The 18,779-nt window shown below is 36.1% G+C and overlaps 1 protein-coding gene across 5 annotated transcripts in view; it reads left to right on the plus strand.

Moving 5' to 3' along the window:
• The window catches only part of LOC147572504 (complement factor H-like), a 96,634-nt gene extending 80,111 nt beyond the window's left edge, over window positions 1-16,523 (plus strand). For 2 of the 5 annotated variants that reach the window (XM_086694830.1, XM_086694826.1), the window contains 9 exons: window positions 654-836; window positions 944-1,126; window positions 3,630-3,803; window positions 5,689-5,871; window positions 6,328-6,537; window positions 8,396-8,569; window positions 9,276-9,452; window positions 15,550-15,732; window positions 16,190-16,523. In XM_086694830.1, coding sequence (XP_086550956.1) covers window positions 654-836; window positions 944-1,126; window positions 3,630-3,803; window positions 5,689-5,871; window positions 6,328-6,537; window positions 8,396-8,569; window positions 9,276-9,452; window positions 15,550-15,732; window positions 16,190-16,398 — 1,676 coding nt within the window. In that variant the 3' untranslated portion in view covers window positions 16,399-16,523. The remainder of the gene's footprint in view (window positions 1-653; window positions 837-943; window positions 1,127-3,629; window positions 3,804-5,688; window positions 5,872-6,327; window positions 6,538-8,395; window positions 8,570-9,275; window positions 9,453-15,549; window positions 15,733-16,189) is intronic. The other 3 variants (XM_086694827.1, XM_086694828.1, XM_086694829.1) reach the window with 3 other exon arrangements.
• The last annotated feature ends 2,256 nt before the right edge of the window (window positions 16,524-18,779 follow it).

Raw genomic sequence — 18,779 nt, forward strand, 5'->3', positions numbered from 1 at the left:
ACAATATTCAAGCAATGTATAGTTAATTCAGTCCATTCAATCACATGTATGTCTTAACCAAAGTTAAAATATATTGATAAAATGCTAGCCTCAAATGATGACATTTTTTTCAAACAGTTTTGATAAAATTTTTCCATGGCATATGAATATTGTTAACATTTACATGACCATATTTATTAATTGGTTTGCATACATCTTTAGAATATCTAGATTATTAAACATGTTTTCTGGGTTTCAATATACTTCCAATATACTAGTTCAGTGTAATTAACAGTACTGGGTTGCGGTGCCTGGGTGGCTCAGTTGGTTGAGCATCTGAATCCTGATTTCAGCTCAGGTCATGATCCCTGGGTCATGGGATCGAGCCCCATGTCGGGTTCCATGCTGAACATATAGAGCCTGCTTAAGATTCTCACTCTCTCTCTTTCTACTCTCCCCCCTTATCTTCTATCTCTCTTTCTAAAATAATAATTTTGAAAAAAGAACTGGGAAACATGTTTCTCGTTTAAGCACTATTTGTTTTTCATTGCTTAAGAAGGCTATAATAAAGTATATCATAAATAATATAAATTAAAGAAAAAACTCCATTTTATTGTTTTTTAAGTTGTGAAATAGGTAATTTGATCACTATTTACACATTATTTCTCCTGTAGAGCAAACAAAACAGTGTTCTCCACCTCCTCAACTCCTTGATGGGAAAGTTAAAGAAACACAGAAAGAAAACTATGAACACAACGATTTGGTGGAATATGTGTGCAATCCTAGATTTCTGATGAAGGGTTTTAATAAAATTCAGTGTGTTGATGGACAGTGGACAGACTTGCCTATTTGTATTGGTAATGTATAAAATATATTCATATTTAAAATAGACCAACCTTTTATATTTACAGAAACACATAAATTATATTTCATAAGTAAACATATTTTTCTGAACTTTTCACAGAGGTGGAGACTACATGTGGAGATATACCAGAACTTAATTACGGCTACGCTGTTCAGACTTCTAACCCTCCCTATCACCATGGAGATTCAGTGGAGTTCAATTGCAGAGAAGGATTCACAATGATTGGACAGAAATCAATTACATGTATAAGTGGATTATGGACCCAACTTCCTCAGTGCATTGGTGAGAAGACACTTCTCAAATAGACGGTCAATGAAATGTAATATTTTTATTGTAAAAACTGTATCTGCAAACATAGTTTTGAAATTTAGATATATGCTTGAAAATGTCAGGTCTTAAATTATAATGATTGCTTATCGTCTACAAAGGAAAAATATAAACTAGCAAAAGAGTTTGATCACCCTTTCTATCCCTGAAATTAACATGGTTTTTAAGTGTGAAGCTAAATTTTACTTACAGTTATTCATATGATTTAAATCTGAGTATTAATCGCCAGGAAAATAGAAGCATATTTGCATAAATCCCATTTTTGTTTTACGCGGCACTCTTGTTTTCAGGCCCTGGAAAACAGACAAAGTCAAGAAAGTGCCCACTTGCTACGTCCCTATAGGAATCTTGCCTCTCTCAAAGCTTCTAAGGATTTCTCAGTCTGTTTCAAATGCGGCAGCAAGAAGTTAATGTGCCAAAGGGTGGGTGAGCTGCAGACCCTCTGGGTTCGCAGTATAAGTCAGTCAAAGGAGGCAGTCAGGGTGGGGCCAGGAAACAAACCTGATTGTTGGACTTCACTCTGGTTGATGTATGTGCATCATCCTGACCTTTGGATGACCATGTCTTTGATGACTAGCTGGGAAAATATTGGGGGCCCTTTTCCTTTTTCCCTTGGAATGAGTTCTTTCCTACAGTTTTCTTGGGTCCTACATTCAAAGAGAGTCCTGGATGTCCAATCTTACTTATTCACCAGATGTCTAGGCATTAATTGTTCCAAGGAGAAGGTAGGGCTTAGGCTCATGTTCCATGAGAGCAGAGATTGACACCCGTTTTGTTCACGATGTATTCCCAATATACAAAGGACTGGTGAACATACAGCAGACATTAAATAGGAGTTTGTTGAATGAACCCTTAAGTTTTGTTGCTTTTTAATCCTTACATTTTTGCTAGACACATTCCCACGAGAAGTATTGCCAGTCCTTCAAGACCAAATTTCATCTTTGTCCTCTTCTATCTCCACAAACGATTTCCCCTCATTTTATATGGGGGAAAACCCAAGGTTGTAACAGGCATGAAAACTCTCTACTTTTCACTCTTATACTAAAACATCTATTTCATTTATTACTCTTTTTAGATCTCAGAGTTTGCCTTTCCAAGGTTAATCTTCGACCTATATTCAAGTTTACCATAATCCACTTTTAACTATCATAGACCTTACTCCAATTTTCTCCTCTCAGTGTTTATTTTGTACGTCTAGCTAGTCTAGCTTTTCACTTTTCTCAAAATGTTTATTTTCTCGTAAGAATCAAGGAAATTCTTTCAGAAACCAGTCAATCATAGGACCATGACAACACCCACCACCACTCCTTTTGACTATAGATGAGTTACTATCACCTGAAGAAAACCTTGTTTTGTCTTCCTCAACACTGAAGACAAGCCCTAAAAACAGAATTTATTTTCAGCCTCTAGTGTGTTTTGAATTATTCCCCTTTGTTTTATTTTTTATTGTATTACAAAATCATTACTTCTTTGGGTACTTATTAAAAAATCCAAAGACCTACATCAATTGATATTTTATCAACTTGACAAAGTACTCCGGGCTGCATTGAATTTTTGAAGTATGTAGTTGTATAAAAAGTTGTTATACTCGTATTAGAGTCAACAAAATGGACTCTTACAATATTATTGAATTATAGGTTGACCTGATGTACAAAATAGTTTTTCACAGATTGAAAGACTATATACAGTAAACAGGTTGTGACTTGAAGCACCCAGTTTCTTAGTACAAGTATTTGTCCCATTTTAGTGATCATGCAAAAGATCTGCTTAAGTGTTCACATTTTACGTAATACATTTTAGATATGTTTATTAAATTACCCTAAGTGAAGGGGCACCTGGGTGGCTCAGTCGGTTAAGCATCTGACTTTGGCTCAGGTCATGATCTCACTGTCGGTGAGTTCAAGCCCCACGTCAGGTTTTGTGCTGACAGCTCAGACCCTGGAGCCTGTTTCAGATTCTGTGTCTCCCTCTCTCTCTGACCCTCCCCCGTTCATGCTGTCTCTCCCTGTCTCAAAAATAAATAAACATCAAAAAAAAAATTTTTTTTTAAATTACCCTAAGTGAAAAAATATATTCATTTTTCTGAAACACGATATTTAAACTATCAGCTTCATACATTCTATTTCCACAAATAGGAGACCAAATTTAACCAGGTGATGACTGTTCAGTGTGTAAATCATCCAAAAAAGTGAGCCTCTTAATGCTTTTCTAATCCCCAACATGCAGACTGTATTTATGGCAGACCTTTTCTCTGGAATTTCAAAGCATGGACGTGGGACTTATGTTCAGACATAATAAGTAGCCCATCACATGCAATATGATCAGGAATGACTTGGTTGGTGGCACTTACGGGCATAAATTCTAGTTTCGATATACTATTGAGTCTAAGCTATTGTTCTGCATTAACTGCTTTGATTCATATAAGTAGTCTTTTCAAGGCAATATTTTCATTTTCTAGCAACAGATGAACTTCAGAAGTGTAAACACAGCTTAAGTATACGTGAGGCGAATCCATTATACAAGACCGAATTTGATCATAATGAGAACATAACTTACAAATGTAGAGGAAAATTAAAACAGAAACACTCAACGTGCATAAATGGAAGATGGGATCCTGAACTAACCTGCACAGGTAAGCTCTTGTATATAGTACTTTCAAAATCTTACTCTATTTCTTCCGAACTTGCCAAAGCAGTATTTGGGCATCTTTTAAACATGTTTAGCTATTTATTATTACAAATAACTTTGAAGCCGGAAGGGAATTTAGAAACTAACCAAAACATCATTTCTAGATATTAAGTGCATCAGTGCTTCAGTCAGCTATAAAACAACCCACCCAGAAACTTGATGGCCTCAAATTAACGCCCGGTCGGGTATCTTTAAGAAATAGTGATTTGGTTTTCTTTGAGGCTGAGGAGAGCACAAAGATGGCATCCCCTGGTCCACCTTCCCTGAGGGCATCTCAGTGGCCCCCAGATGTGTGGCAAATCTCAAGTCCACCCCTCAGGCTACCGGTCTAAGACAGATAATTAGGTTTTTTCCCCAGAAAGTCTGGGCTGTGTTTCAGGCTGCTTTGTGGTGCCCCGGAGGTAGTGGCCCACCAAGAGTTATCTCTCGGATTGTTGTAGTGTGTTGCAGGCCCCAGAAATGCAAGCCCCTCAGGCCACTAGAGCCTGGGGATCAAGGAGTGTGCCCTCTGTGGGCTGAGCATGCTGGCCAGCTTTAGCGAGGCAGCAGAATGCAGGGCTGGGGCCCGCTCACCGGCTTTGATGAAGCCACAGGAGAGCCCTGGGCTGAAGTGCACCCACTGGTGCCATCAAGGTAGAGGGTGTAGACATGGCACCTGCTGGAGATTTAGTTGCCAGACCAACCTCTGGTAAAATGTATCAAGAGGAAGTAGAAATTAAGATTATTAGGACAAAAATGCTTAAACAAGCAGATATAGAAGAGAATAAATCCTTGAGAATACATTGAAAAAATAGGCCAAGCAAATGAAAACAGAAATAAGAAAAAAATTTTTGATTAAATATAAAATAATCCTGCATCTGTCTAAAGATAGAAATAGAAAATATGACCATATTAGTCAGCATGAATGAATTATATTCCGTCAACAATTTCTCTGAATTGAATACAAAGTGTCAGATAATTGGAAGGACTCAGGAGACTTCCCCATGTACAGTCACATAAGGTCTTTAATGAAATAAACGCATGGCAGGAGAAAGCAAAACGTAAGTATCACAGAGAGGTCCAAAAGCCTCCAGGGTTAGTCGCCCAGAGTCTTCCCTCAGTGGGACAGGACATCTTTGTCTCCAGGTTATGAACTGCCACGATACATGTGAGGTATCTCTGCTTTATGGGAGCTCAAACGCAAGTTTGCAAAGGAATCTTGTATACCTTGCTGGTCATAGAACTAAAGTCAGGCTGTCTAATCCGTTAAACAGGGTGCATTTCATCATCTGTGTATCTCTAAACAGTGTCGGCAACCTAGTCAACAGTATCTCCAGAGAGTTTTGAACTTTAAACAACACACTGTTAATCACTAATGACCATATCTAATTTATGTCTTGGCCAGGAACCTGTATCAAATAATTGATTAACTACATGTAATTCTTCTTGTGGCTAATTATTTTCCATTCCATATCTTATAAGGGTTTTAATGCAATCACAATACATTTGATTATAGATAGCCGTAAAAAGATCCTAGTATCAGTATTTATTTAGTGCCTGTTACTGAGTGGATGATTCAGTTAGTACATCGTAATGGTTAGAAATAATTAAAAGAAGTTTTACATAAATTATGCACGATTTATCACAGAAGGAATAAAAGGAAGATACTACCATTAAGACCACGTGTGATGTATTAAAGCACTCTACAAGCTGAAGAGTATCACATATTTAAGCATAACATTATTATTTGATCGTTTATGATACATTATTATTGAGTTTTCTCTTTAATTTTTCTCTTTAATATTTTTCACTTCTGATTTCATCACGAAATCTAATTTTCATATTTGTAGAAGTACAGATGCAGTCATGCCCACCTCCACCTCAGATTCCCAATGCTCACAATATGGCAACGACGGTAAATTATCAGGATGGAGAAAAAGTATCTGTTGTCTGTCAAGACAATTATATAATTCAGGATGCAGAGGAAATCGTGTGCAAGGATGGAAGATGGCAGTCAATACCACACTGCGTTGGTCAGTAATGCATAACTTGCTTTGTAACATTCTTTCAAATGAGGTTAATACTCCCCTGTGCTTTGTGTAAATGAACAAGATAAGGACCTTTCTGTCTATGTATTTCACTTTATCTTGAAACAGTAAATTGCAATCTAAGTATACAAATCAATCGGCATTCTTTCACTTCTACTATGAAAGAAACAGACCAAAACTTTGGGTTACTGTGTAAATACCATAGAAAATTTGTTTGTAAATACCATAGAAAATTTCACTCGTGATGAACAGGACAAGAATGTGGGGGCAGAGTGAACAAGCAGATACTACTGTAGATTTGATGGAGACATGAGCTTGCAAATTCCAGATGTTTTTTAGTTTTTCAGAAATTTAATTTTTCAGATTATCCTTATTTTAAAACCTCAACTAGTATTTGATTACATTTTTCAATTTAAACATTGATCTCTGTTCTTTATACAGAAAAAAGCCCATGTCCTCAACCACCTCAGATAGAACATGGAACCATTAAATCACCTCAATTTTCAGAAGAGATGGACGAAACATTGAAACCTGAGGTTTATGTACATGGCACCAAATTAAATTACATTTGCGAGGATGGTTTCAGGATATCTGGAAAAGATGAGATAACGTGCCACATGGGAAAATGGAGTTCTCCACCTCGGTGTGTAGGTGAGGACAGTATGCAAACCACAGTTCTATTTTCGATATAATCCATTAAGCATAATCAACTGTCGTCAAATTCGTGAGAAAGAATCCTTTAGATTTCTAAATATACAAACTCATTTATAGCTAAATATCTAAAATAATTTATATATTTATGTACCTTACCAGCAATTTTTGCATCATCAAGTCTATCCTCTTTGTGTTCATTTCATTGACTCATTACAGACTCACTTTGAATTCTGGCAATTGTTTAATGAAAACTAGATGTGTAGCACAATTAAATTAAACCTACCTATTCATATTCCTTTCCCATGTATAGAACTTGTTCTGTTTGCTTTGCCATGAGTTTTTTTTGTTAATTTGTTTTCTTTTTCCTGTAATGTCATTTCTGAGTTCTTACAATATATGGTACTTAAGATGATTACTTCTCAATGCTCTTTTTTTTATTATTCACTATTGGTTTGAGAAACACTGATGGTCTCTTTCATATATATATTGAAATTTTTATTATTTTTATTTTTTAAGTTTTAGTTTAAATTCCAATTAGTTAACATGCAGTGTAATATTAGTTTCACGTGTACAATATGGTGATTCAACACTTCAATACAACACCTGATGGTCAAAACAAGGTTTTTTGTTTAGGTTATCTCCATCACCTATTAAACCCATCCTCCCACCCACCTCCCTTCCGGTAACCGCATTGTTCTCTATAATTAAGAGTCTGTTTCTTGGTTTGCCTCTCTCTCTTTCCCCCTTTTGCTCATTTGTTTTGTTTCTTAACTTCCACATGTGAGTGTGTATAATCATGTTATTTGTCTTTCTCTGACTTATTTCACTTAGCATTATACTCTTTAGCTCCATCTGTGTCATTACCAATCACAAGATTTCCTTCTTTTTATGGCTGAATGATATTCTGTTGTATATATATACCACCTCTTCTTTCTCCATTCATCTATCAGTCGACACTTGAACTGCTTCCATATCTCAGCTATTGTAAATAATGCTGCTATAAACATCAAGGTACATGTATCCATTTGAAGTAGTATTTTTGTATTCTTTGGGTAAATATCTAGTAGTGCAATTGTTGGATCTAGTTCTATGGTTTAACTTTTCGAGGAATCACCATACTGTTTTTCCAGAGTGGCTGCACCAGTTGGCATTCCCACACCAACAGTGAAAGATGGTTTTCCTTTCTCCACCTCGTCGCCAACACCTGTTGTTTCTTGTGTGTTGATTTTTGCCTATCTGACAGGTGTGAGGTGATATCTCCTTGCAGTTTTGAATTGCACTTCCAGGATAATCGATGTGATGTTGAGCATCTCTTTATGTGTCTGTTGGCTGTCTGTATGTCTTTGGATATATGTCTGTTCATGCCTTCTGCCCATTTTTAATTGGGTTACTTTCTTTGGATGTTGAGTTTTATAAGGTCTTTTATATGTTTTGGTTCCTAACCTTTTATCAGCTATGTCATTTGCAAATATCTTCTCCCTTTCTGTAGCTTGCCTTTTAGTTTTGTTGATTGTTTCCTTCACTGTACAGAAGTGTTTTATTTTGATGTAGTCCCAATAGTTTATTTTTGCTTTTGTTTCCCTTGCCTCAGGAAACATATCTAGAAAGAAGTCGCTACGGCCGATAATATATTGACATGTTTAGTTTCAAGTTCCTACTCAGGTTGCCAGCTGGATACACATCAGAATAATGATTTTAGGAAGCATTTGCACACCATCTCTGTGATATGATTACAGATCCTGTGTTATCATATTTTTCAAATAAAACTGCCAAATATGGAAAACAGTACATAAAATTAAATTTCAGATTTAGTAAAACATGGAGTCATTCTTTCTTTGTCTCCTTCTTTTTTTAGGACTTCCTTGTGCACCACCACACTTGATTCCACATGGTATTCTATCTCACGTATCAGACAGTTACCAATATGGAGAAGAAGTAATGTACAAATGCACCGAAGGTTTTGAGATTAATGGACCTGCATTCATAAGATGTATAGGAGGAAAATGGTCCCATCCACCAGAATGCAAAAGTATAGTGTATTTAATTTTATTCTACGATTGATAAATATTCTTAATTCAGAGCATAAATGGTACAAATATGAAACTAGGCAGTAATTCCAGAATTCAACAGGGTATCTCTGGGAAGCTGTGGATTCTAGTAGAGAATTAATAGCCGTAGAAATAATAAAAGTGTGACAGCATGAGCCAAATTATTTCGCTTTCATGTCACCGTGTGTGCACATTAGACCTCCTGTGATACACATCCTCAGACTTCTCATCTCTGTTCCTGTGTCACAGGTGGTCCCTGCTCATCAATCCCATCATTATTCAATTTACTGTTAGTTTGTCAGTTATCTCCTTGTATGTATATAGTTTTCTGAGATGTTTGACATGAATAAAGGTAACAGATTTTGACAGAAGTGAAAATACAAATACATAAGGTAGATGGCTTGTATGGGCAAGAAAGAATTTGAATGCAAGAAGTGTGATCTCAAGCATTACATGTATCCATATCTCTTCAGGCTTACGATGTCATCATCCCCATGTTATACTTTGATAAACATAGGACTATTCAATATAATTCAGCAAGACTTCTAACATATTTTTTCAAGGTATAAGAAAAATTTTGCAAGGTATTCATTGGTTCGATGTGTACCTATTGTTCTACATTATAGTTATTAGCCATTATGTATTTTAAAATGTTTACTGAACAAGTACATATTCTTTTTCTTTCAGACACGGATTGTTTTAGCTTACCCGACTTCGGTAATGCCACACCCATAGGCCAGAAGAAGGCGTCATATAGGTCAGGAGAAAAAGTGACTTATAAATGTCCAAATAATTACCTTTTGGATGGACCAAATACTATCCAGTGTATTAACAGCGAATGGATAGGAAAGCCAATATGCAGAGGTACTTCAATGAAATTGTGAAACCTATTTGTGAAAATGTCTTGACTAATATAATATGCAATTCCTTCTAACAGCACTTATGAAATGGACATGGATTATTCTTTCAGGCCAGGTCGAAGAAGTTTATGTTTTAACATAAAGGGATATAATTGTGTACTCAGTGGTCAATCTGAAAGCCCAATGGTTCTCAACCTGTGGTCTCTGGAAGAACAGAATCAGCATCTTCTGGGAAATGGTTAGAAATGCAAATGTGAATTCACAGGCTTGCTCAGACCTGCGGTGGCAAAAACTCTGGGGCTGCAACCCTGAAAGTGTCTTAACAATTCCCAAGGGATTCAGTGTATACTCCAGTCTAGGAGCCATACCTGTAGCCTGTTATATTTACGTCCACCTGAATCTCACTGGTGAATTATACATTATGCATTGAAATGTCCTTAAGCGTTTGCAAAAAAGAATCATTGAAGGCTGTTTTTGTCAATTATACATTTATTTTTCTGTTATTTTGCCACTCATCTCCTGTTTGGACTCTCGGTTAATCATCTTTTTCCTTCAGCTCTGGTATTCTTCAAAGCGTGTTAAATCTTCATTTATTCTCTAAGGAAGTGGCTGCTGTGTTTATTTTTCTAAGGGCCTAAAATTACATTCATAAACAGGATAATTGCAAGCCAAATTCTGATGTCGAATAATCTTTTTATTTTGATTTTCTTGTGGTTTATAAATTCATTTTGAAAATATATAATTTGGAAGAGTGATTTGACTAGACCCTAAGGGATATGTCCAGAAAAACTCTCAGTTTCATAGAAGTTTAAGTCTTATAAAATAAAATATATTGCTTTATCTCCTTTTCTTCAATCTTATATGTAAATTTCTTAAAATTAGCAGCCTTTCATGACACATTAACTGTTGATTTAAAATCCTCTTAGAGATCTATTTGGAATCCCATTCATTGATTTGCTACTCAAAATGATCATTGTGTTAGAGATGCGACTTTTTTTTTCTTTCTATTCAGGTATTTCCTGTGGGAATCCACCCAGAGTGAAACATTCTATTATACTAGAAGAGGTGCCTAAGTATCCATCTGGTCAGAGGGCACGTTATGAATGCATCAAACCTTTTGACCTGGATGGGGCAGAAAAGTGATATGTTCAAATGGGAACTGGACACAACCACCTCAGTGCCTAGTTAGAGTATCTTATTTCCTCCCCAAACTTTAGAGAACGTTTTAGGGACTAAATATGTTAACATAAATATATAATGTAGTAGTTATTATAGAATCATCTTTTAATCTTAAATAAAATGATGGTGCTTAAACTCCAATTTTTTCTTTTTGTGGACTGCGTAAGTGATATGACATATTTATTTTATGAAGGATTTGACCAGATTAGCACACCTGGAATCATGGAAAATTCTCTATCTTAAGCATTAAGACACTTGGTTGTTTCCTGAGGAATAAGTGTATTAAAGATACGTTGAGGACATTTGACAGCCCTATAAAAATTTCACTTGGAGACAGAATCAGCAGCTGGAATGTGATCATAGACTGGGATACAATTTTGGGCTACTTCAGCGTGTGGATTATATTGAAAGAAGGTTACTAGCTGAGTTCAACCTGGGAATTAGTGTATACAGAAGAAAAGGTCTAAGAACTTGGTCATAGGACACTCGAGTATTCAGAGTTTAGGAAAGAAGAGGAGCCAACAAAGCAGATACTATATAGCCACCAGTTTTTCAAATCAACTTTTCCTGGCATTTATATTTCCCAGTCTTTTGCTTTGATCCCACCTACGTTTTTCATGTTTAAAGTGAGTTTCTTTTAGACGCCCTATGGTTGGATCTTGTTTATGTGTGCACTCTGCCATTTTAGTCTTTTCACTGAAGTATTTAACCCACTTACACTTAAAGTAATATTTGATAGATTAGGGCTGTGCCAGGCATTTTATTTATTTTGTGTTCCCTGTTTTTCACTCCCATTTCCTTTCTTATTATCTATATGGACTTTTGGAACATTTTAAGATAACTTCCATTTTGGTATATCTGCATTGTTTGGGGGCATATCTCTTTGTATCATTTTATGAGTGGTTGCCCTAGGTATTAAGATCTACATAATAGCTTATCATTCCCTCCTGGTCTTGACATTTTACCACCTCACGTGAATGTGGAAACCATACTTCCATTTAGGTCCATTTACCCTCCCCACATTTTCTTTTCTTTTCTTTTCTTTTCTTTTCTTTTCTTTTCTTTTCTTTTCTTTTCTTTTCTTTCCTTTTCTTTTCTTTTCTTTTCTCTTTTCTTTTCAGTAGGGTTCACATCCAGTGTGGAACCCAACGTGGGGCTTGAACTCACAACACCTGAGCTGATATCAAGGGTCAGGCACTTAACTGACTGAGCCCCCAAGCACCCCTTACCCTCCCCACATTTTAAACATAAATGCCTTTTTTTTCCTTAGTAAGCATAAATGTCTTTAGTGTTTCTTCTACTTATATTGAGCACTATAGGAAATGATACAATGTTGCCCAAACATCAAATACAACAAACTCCTTATGAAAAAGAGTCTATTATATTTACCCTTATTTTTCTCAGTTCCCTTGTTCTTTCTCCCTGCATGAAGTCTCATTCCTCCTTCTGTTATCTTTTTGGTGCTATTTGAAGAATTCCTTTAGCAATTCTTTAAAGATAGATCTGCTGGAGATATTTTCCCCGTTTTCCTTTGTCTCAGAACGTCTTTATTTCTCCCTTATATCCTAAGGATGGCATCACTGGATATAGCATTCGGGATGACAGTTTCTTTTCTTCTAGCACTTGAAAAACGTTGTCACTTCTCGATGGACACAGATGAGAACCCCACGGACACTTGAACCCTTTTTCCCTTAGAGGTTTGCCTAATTTCTGTGTAGCTGCTTTTGAGATTTTTCCTTTTCTTTAGTTTTCCTCAGTTTGATTATGATGTATCTTGGCTTGAATTTCTTTAGGATTATCCTGTTTGGCTATTTCAGTATGAATGTTTATGCCTTGTGCCCAACTTGGGAAATTTTCAGCCATTATTTTTGGAAGTCTCTCTTTTTTTTCTTTTTTCTTTTTTTCATCTGCAACCCCTTTTTTTCTCTTTCTGGTTGTCCATGCTTTACCATATACTCTAACTGGTCCCTGAGACCCTGTCCACTTTTGTTTTCAGTCTGTTTTCAAAGTGAGCAATCTGTATTGTATATTCAAATTGATTTATCCTTCTGTCATCTGTAATCCATGATAGAGCCCATCCAGTGAGGATTTTTAACAATCCATTATTATGTTTTTCTGTTCTATAATTCCCATTGGATTTTTAAAAGCCATCACTAAATAATTCCATTATCTGTGTCATTTAAGTGTTGTCATCTGTTGATTATCTTTTCTCTTTTGAGATTTTACTGGTCTTTGGTATGGTAAGTAATTTTCTCTCTCTTTAAAATGTTATTTTGAGAGAGCGAGCGAGAGAGTCCTCACACCAGCACACAAGCAGAGGAGGGGCAGAGTGAGAGCAAGAATCCCAAGCAGGATCCTCTGCCATCATAGACCCCAACACAGGGCTCGAACTCTTGAACTGTGGTATTATGACCTGAGCCAAAATCAAGAAGTGTTGGATGCTCAGCCCACTGAGCTACCAGATGCCCCTATATTGAGTGATTTTCTTTTTTTTTTTTTATTTCTTTATTTATTTTGTAATTTACATCCAAGTCAGCATACAGTGCAACAGTGATTTCAGGAGCAGATTCCTTAATGCCCCTTATGCATTTAACCCAATTTAACCCAACTCCCTCCCACAACCCCTCCAGCAACCCTCAGTTTGTTCTCCATATTTATGAGTCTCTTCTGTTTGTCCCCTTCCCTGTTTTTATATTATTTTTGTTTCCCTTCCCTTACGTTAATCTGTTTTGTCTCTTAAAGTCCTCATATGAGGGAAGTCATATGATATTTGTCTTTCTCTGACTAATTTCACTTAGCATAATACCCTCCAGTTCCATCCACGTAGTTGCAAATGGCAAGATTTCATTCATTTTGATTGCCAAGTAATACTCCATTGTATGTATATATACCACATCTTCTTTATCCATCCACCCATCGATGGACAATTGGGCTCTTTCCATTCTTTGGCTCTTAATTGATAGTGCTGCTATAAACATGGGGGTGCATGTGCCCCTGCAAAACAGCATACCTGTATCCCTTGGATAAATACCTAGTAGTGCAATTCCTGGATTGTAGTGTAGTTCTATTTTTAATTTTTTGAGGAACCTCCATACTGTTTTCCAGAGTGGCTGTACCAGTTTGCATTCCCACCAGCAGTGCAAAAGAAATCCTCTTTCTCCGCCTCCTCGCCAACATCTCTTGTTGCCTGAGTTGTTGATGTTAGCCATTCTGGCAGGTGTGTTTCCCTGATGTTGAGTGATGTTGAGCATTTATTCATGTGCCGGTTGGCCATCTGGATGTCGTCTTTGGAGAAGTGTCTATTCATGTCTTTTGCCCATTTCTTCACTGCATTATTTGTTTTTTGGGTGTTGAGTTTGATAAGTTCTTTATAGATTTTTGGATGCTAACCCTTTATCTGATAAGTCGTTTGCAAATATCTTCTCTCATTCTATTGGTTGCCTTTTAGTTTTGCTGATTGTTTCCTTCGCTGTGAAGCAGCTTTTTATTTTGATGAAGTCTCAGTAGTTCATTTTTGCTTTTGTTTCCCTTGCCTCCGGAGACATGTTGAGTAAGAAGTTGCTGTGGCCAAGGTTAAGGAGATTTTTGCTGCTTTCTCCTTGAGGATTTTCATGGCTTCCTGTCTTACATTTAGGGCTTTCCTCTATTTTGAGTTTATTTTTGTGTATGGTGTAAGAAAGTGGTCCAGGTTAATTCTTCTGCATGTTGCTGTCCAGTTTTCCCAGCACCACTTGCTGAAGAGACTGTCTTTATTCCCTTGGGTATTTTTTCCTGCCTTGTCAAAGATTAGTTGTCCATACGTTTGTGGGTCCATTTCTGGGTTCTCTATTGTGTTGCATTGGTCTGAGTGTCTGTTTTTGTGCTAGTGTAATGAGGGATTTTCAATTGTATTCTAGACATTTGGGATATTATGTTTTAAGGCTCTGGATTTTATTGACATCTCTTATTTATCAGGCCTCCAAGACTACCACAGTGCAAGTCCAGGCTTCCCACTTGACCTCCACTGACAACACGGAAAGTGGAGAGGTGTCTTATTCCCTGAGTGTGGAGAGAAGTCTGGGCCGCTCACTTGGCTTCTATTGATCACTGTTGATCTGTGAGCCACACAGGGAGAGGACTGGTCTCGGTTTCTTTATGATGGTATTTGGGAGCATTTCAAGTATTGTAAAAAATACCTGTTTGGCTAGAATACTCCTCTCCTGGGCCTTTGGCTAAATAGAGTGGATGATTTTTGGAACTTTTTTTTTCTTGAACTTGATATCATTTCTGGGTTCCATTCTTCTTCAGTGCTCAGTCCAGGGTCCATAGAAGGCACAATGAAAACCCAAATGAACAGTGTAATTCCTTGAATCCCAAGGTCTCTTATCTGATTGATATCTTCTCTGATTCTTTTGTAATCTCCTATGTTGGTTTTTATAATATGTTCAGGGTTTTTAGTTGTACTTAGCAGAAGGGATAAGCAGAAATGTTTCTACGTCATCATGTCCAGAATGGGAGGCCAGCAATTGCCTTTCACATTATATAGATTTGTAATTCTTTGACATGATTAAAGAAACGGATGTTTCTTTTGTAATAACAATGAAAATCAATACATAGTAGACCATGCAGTATGTTGTAACTAATGAGAAAAATTTCTTTGTGTATATTAGCTATCCGTCTGGCATTTATTCAGTAGGAAAAATGGTTTTTAATACCAGAATACTGCAAAGCAGACATATTTGTTAATGCTTTATGTGTACTTTCATGTGGGATTAAAGGAAGTGCTTAAAAGTGTTATTCTCAGTTTAAGTGATTAGAATTTCTCCAATGAATCATTTCTGTCAGCAGAAGTCTTGATATTGTATATTGTGGTACATTTCTATTTACTTTACTTTAACCTGTTTTTCTTTGCACTTTCAGTAAATCAAGTAATATCTTTTTAGATCCTGATGAAAACTGTGGGCCCCCTCCGCCTCTTGACAATGGAGACATGACCACATTCCCAAAATCAGAATATCCTCCAGGGTCATCAGTTGAGTACCGGTGCCAGTCCTTGTATGTGCTTGAGGGAAACAAGGTCATCACATGCAGATATGGACAGTGGTCGGAACCGCCAAAGTGCTTGGGTAAATATCTTAATACTCACCTGGATCCTGGGAAATCATGAGAAAGGTGTTTTGCTGTTATTAACAGAATATTCATGGATTAACCCCAACCATTCTGTCAAATGTTTGACTACTAAATATTAATCTGTGAAGAAATAAAGTTAGAAAAAAGTCTTACTCAAACAACAACAGCAACAAAGTATTCTTTAATGAAAGCTCTTCCTATTGTTATTGACATGATGGATCTTTTATTATAACATTTAATTAGCACACCTTAAACACAGTACCTCATTTTTACATCATTAATCATTTAAAATGATTTACATCTACGTGGTAGATTTTCAATGTATTGGTTTGGAAAAGGTTTTGGAAACAGAGCCCTGGGCCAGTGTAGAAGATTCTACTTGAAAGTCTGAAATTCTGTGGAAAATATTTGTTTACTTCTTAATGCTTATGTTCATTTTTTTTAAACCTTCAGATGTATGTATAATATCAGAAGACTCCATGGAAAGACATAACATACAATTACGATGGTCTTCTGTGAAAAAACTGTACTCCCCAACAGGGGATACTGTTGAATTTGAATGTAAAACTGGATATCGTAGACAGACATCACAACAAACATTCCGAGCAACCTGTTGGGAGGGGAAGCTGACCTATCCTGTTTGTGTAAAAAGCCATGGTTAAGATGCAGTCCTAAAACTAAAATATGTACAATATTGAGAATTTTTCATTGTCAATCCAACTCAGTTTATTTTGTCGTGTTGTTTAGCTCATTTACTTTCATAAATCAGAATTTGTGTTAAATATTATATGGATGATGTAATTAAATCTGAGACACAGATAAATCACATCTTAAAAGTACCTCATTAAAACTTGGCAAACCAAAATTCTTTATGTCCTATTCTTAAAATATCTATGACAAGAAATTAGATTCAACCATTTCAGTGGTGACTTCTATCCATCTTTCTCCTACCTTTCTCACGTCTTCCTCCAAATTTCTGAGCCTTCCTGAAACTATCCATTTCAGAGGAAATGGGAGAAGATACTTCTTTACAGCTTCAAAATAAGTTCACTTCAAAAACACATCAAAATCTATGTCATACCTCTGTCAGTTAGAAGATGTAAGCAGTTACTACTTAATATTGCTTATCTAAGCAATAGATATTCCAAAAAACGATGGGATACATGATCTCCTAAAAGATGACTCTCTAGCACACATAAAAATTCAAAGAAATCATAAAGAGAAATTGGATCTAACTGGTGCATAACTATCCTAAAACGTAACATGAAAGGGACAAAAAATACATCAAGTATAAACACACAGAATGCTTGGAACACTGCATAAATGTTTACAGAGCAAAGATTGTCAGGAAGTAAAATAAAAAGTGTACAATAACTATAGTTGAATTTAGAGAAACTAGGGGTAGGAGTCGGTGTTGAACTTACACTTACCTGCAGTCTCCACTTTTTCTATCTTTCATATATATCACCTTTAAACCCCAAAATGTGTTATTTTAAAATAAAGTAAGACAGTACATGCTGAGAACTATGAAAACCTCTTTGGTAATGATCTTCAAATCCAGTGACACATTCAGGATGTTGTTAGTATAGAGAGTTTTGGAAACATTCAACCATAAGAGTCTGAAATATGATTTTAATATTCATACATTCCAAACAACATAATTAGTTAACATCAATTGAACATAAACATTTTTAACTTCTACAAAAACATAAAAACTTAAAGATGAAAATAAAGATATAATTAAGGTAAAAATATTTTAAGGTGATATCTTCTTCATTTTGCATCAAATCAAGTGGCATTCTTAGAATGAGTAAGCTGGCTGTCTCCAATGGAGCCAATTTATCTAAATCTGAATCACAAATGAGAGTCAATTTTCTCACATTTAAAGGACTATTGTTAAAATTGTCAAGTTATCTGTGGTGTTAATATTGGTGTAAATACTATTTCTCCAGGACATTTCACCTAATGCTGGTGGAATCAGTGTATGACAATTGGCCTGAAACCAATATGACCTATAACCATTTATTTTCACTTTTGGCTGCAAAATAATTACTTTTAAGATTAATTCTAATATTTTTCTGCAGTTATTGTCATTCCTGTGTAAAGATGAGTGTTACTTTGCCAACTCACTATAGCTTTGAACTGAAAAGGTTTGGTAAATCTTTAATTTTCAATTTTTAGAGTAAGAACTTGATAATAGTGAACTTCTGATAGCTTTACATATATATATATATTTGTTTTGTTTTGTTTTGTTTTGTTTTGTTTTGTTTTTAATGTTGTATCACCGGGGCACCTGGGTGGCTCAGTCGATTGAGCATCCATCATGATTTTGGCTCAGGTCATGGGATCGAGCCCAGGACTTGAGCTCTGGGCTCTGTGCTGAGTGGGGAGCCTGCTTAAGATTCTTTCTCTCTTTCCATTTGCCCCGCTGTCACCACAGAGCTCTCCTCTCTCTCTCAAAACAATTCATACATACATACATACATACATACATACATAAATCAACATGGATTCCTGAATTTTTATTTATTCAATTTATCATAATGAATTATAGGCATTATTTTTGAAGCTCAAATTATCCCCAATTTGGCTAGTTGAGAGCCTCTTGAAACTGGCTGCTGATTGCTTTGTTATACCCCATTATTCTTTGAGCATTTCTTAAGACAACATGATGTTCCAGGCTCTCTGGGTATTTCCCTGCCCAATGCCTGTAAGCATACACCTTTCGAAAGGGGTCTGATTCCTTTTACTGGGAAATAGTGTTTAGAACCCAAGAATTGTACCATCCTGTGAAGAGAATTATGTTGAAATAGAAATGTTCAACACCGTGGAAACGTCTTTAAATGTCTTCTTGCTAGACAGAAGACTGAAATAGAAGTGAAATTTAAAATTCATTTGCTCCTATTGGATCTTACAATTGAAGGTTAATAACACAGGGTTAAAAACTTTCTAGTACATTTTCTGTCTCTTTACTCACATATTCTTATGTTTCAACATTTGCAAAAATAATACAAAAAGTTTAATGCAAACATTACTACTACCA

Source organism: Puma concolor, chromosome E4, assembly GCF_028749965.1.
Source record: "Puma concolor isolate L17-30 chromosome E4, mPumCon1.1.hap2, whole genome shotgun sequence".
NCBI classification, from domain to species: Eukaryota; Metazoa; Chordata; class Mammalia; order Carnivora; family Felidae; genus Puma; species Puma concolor.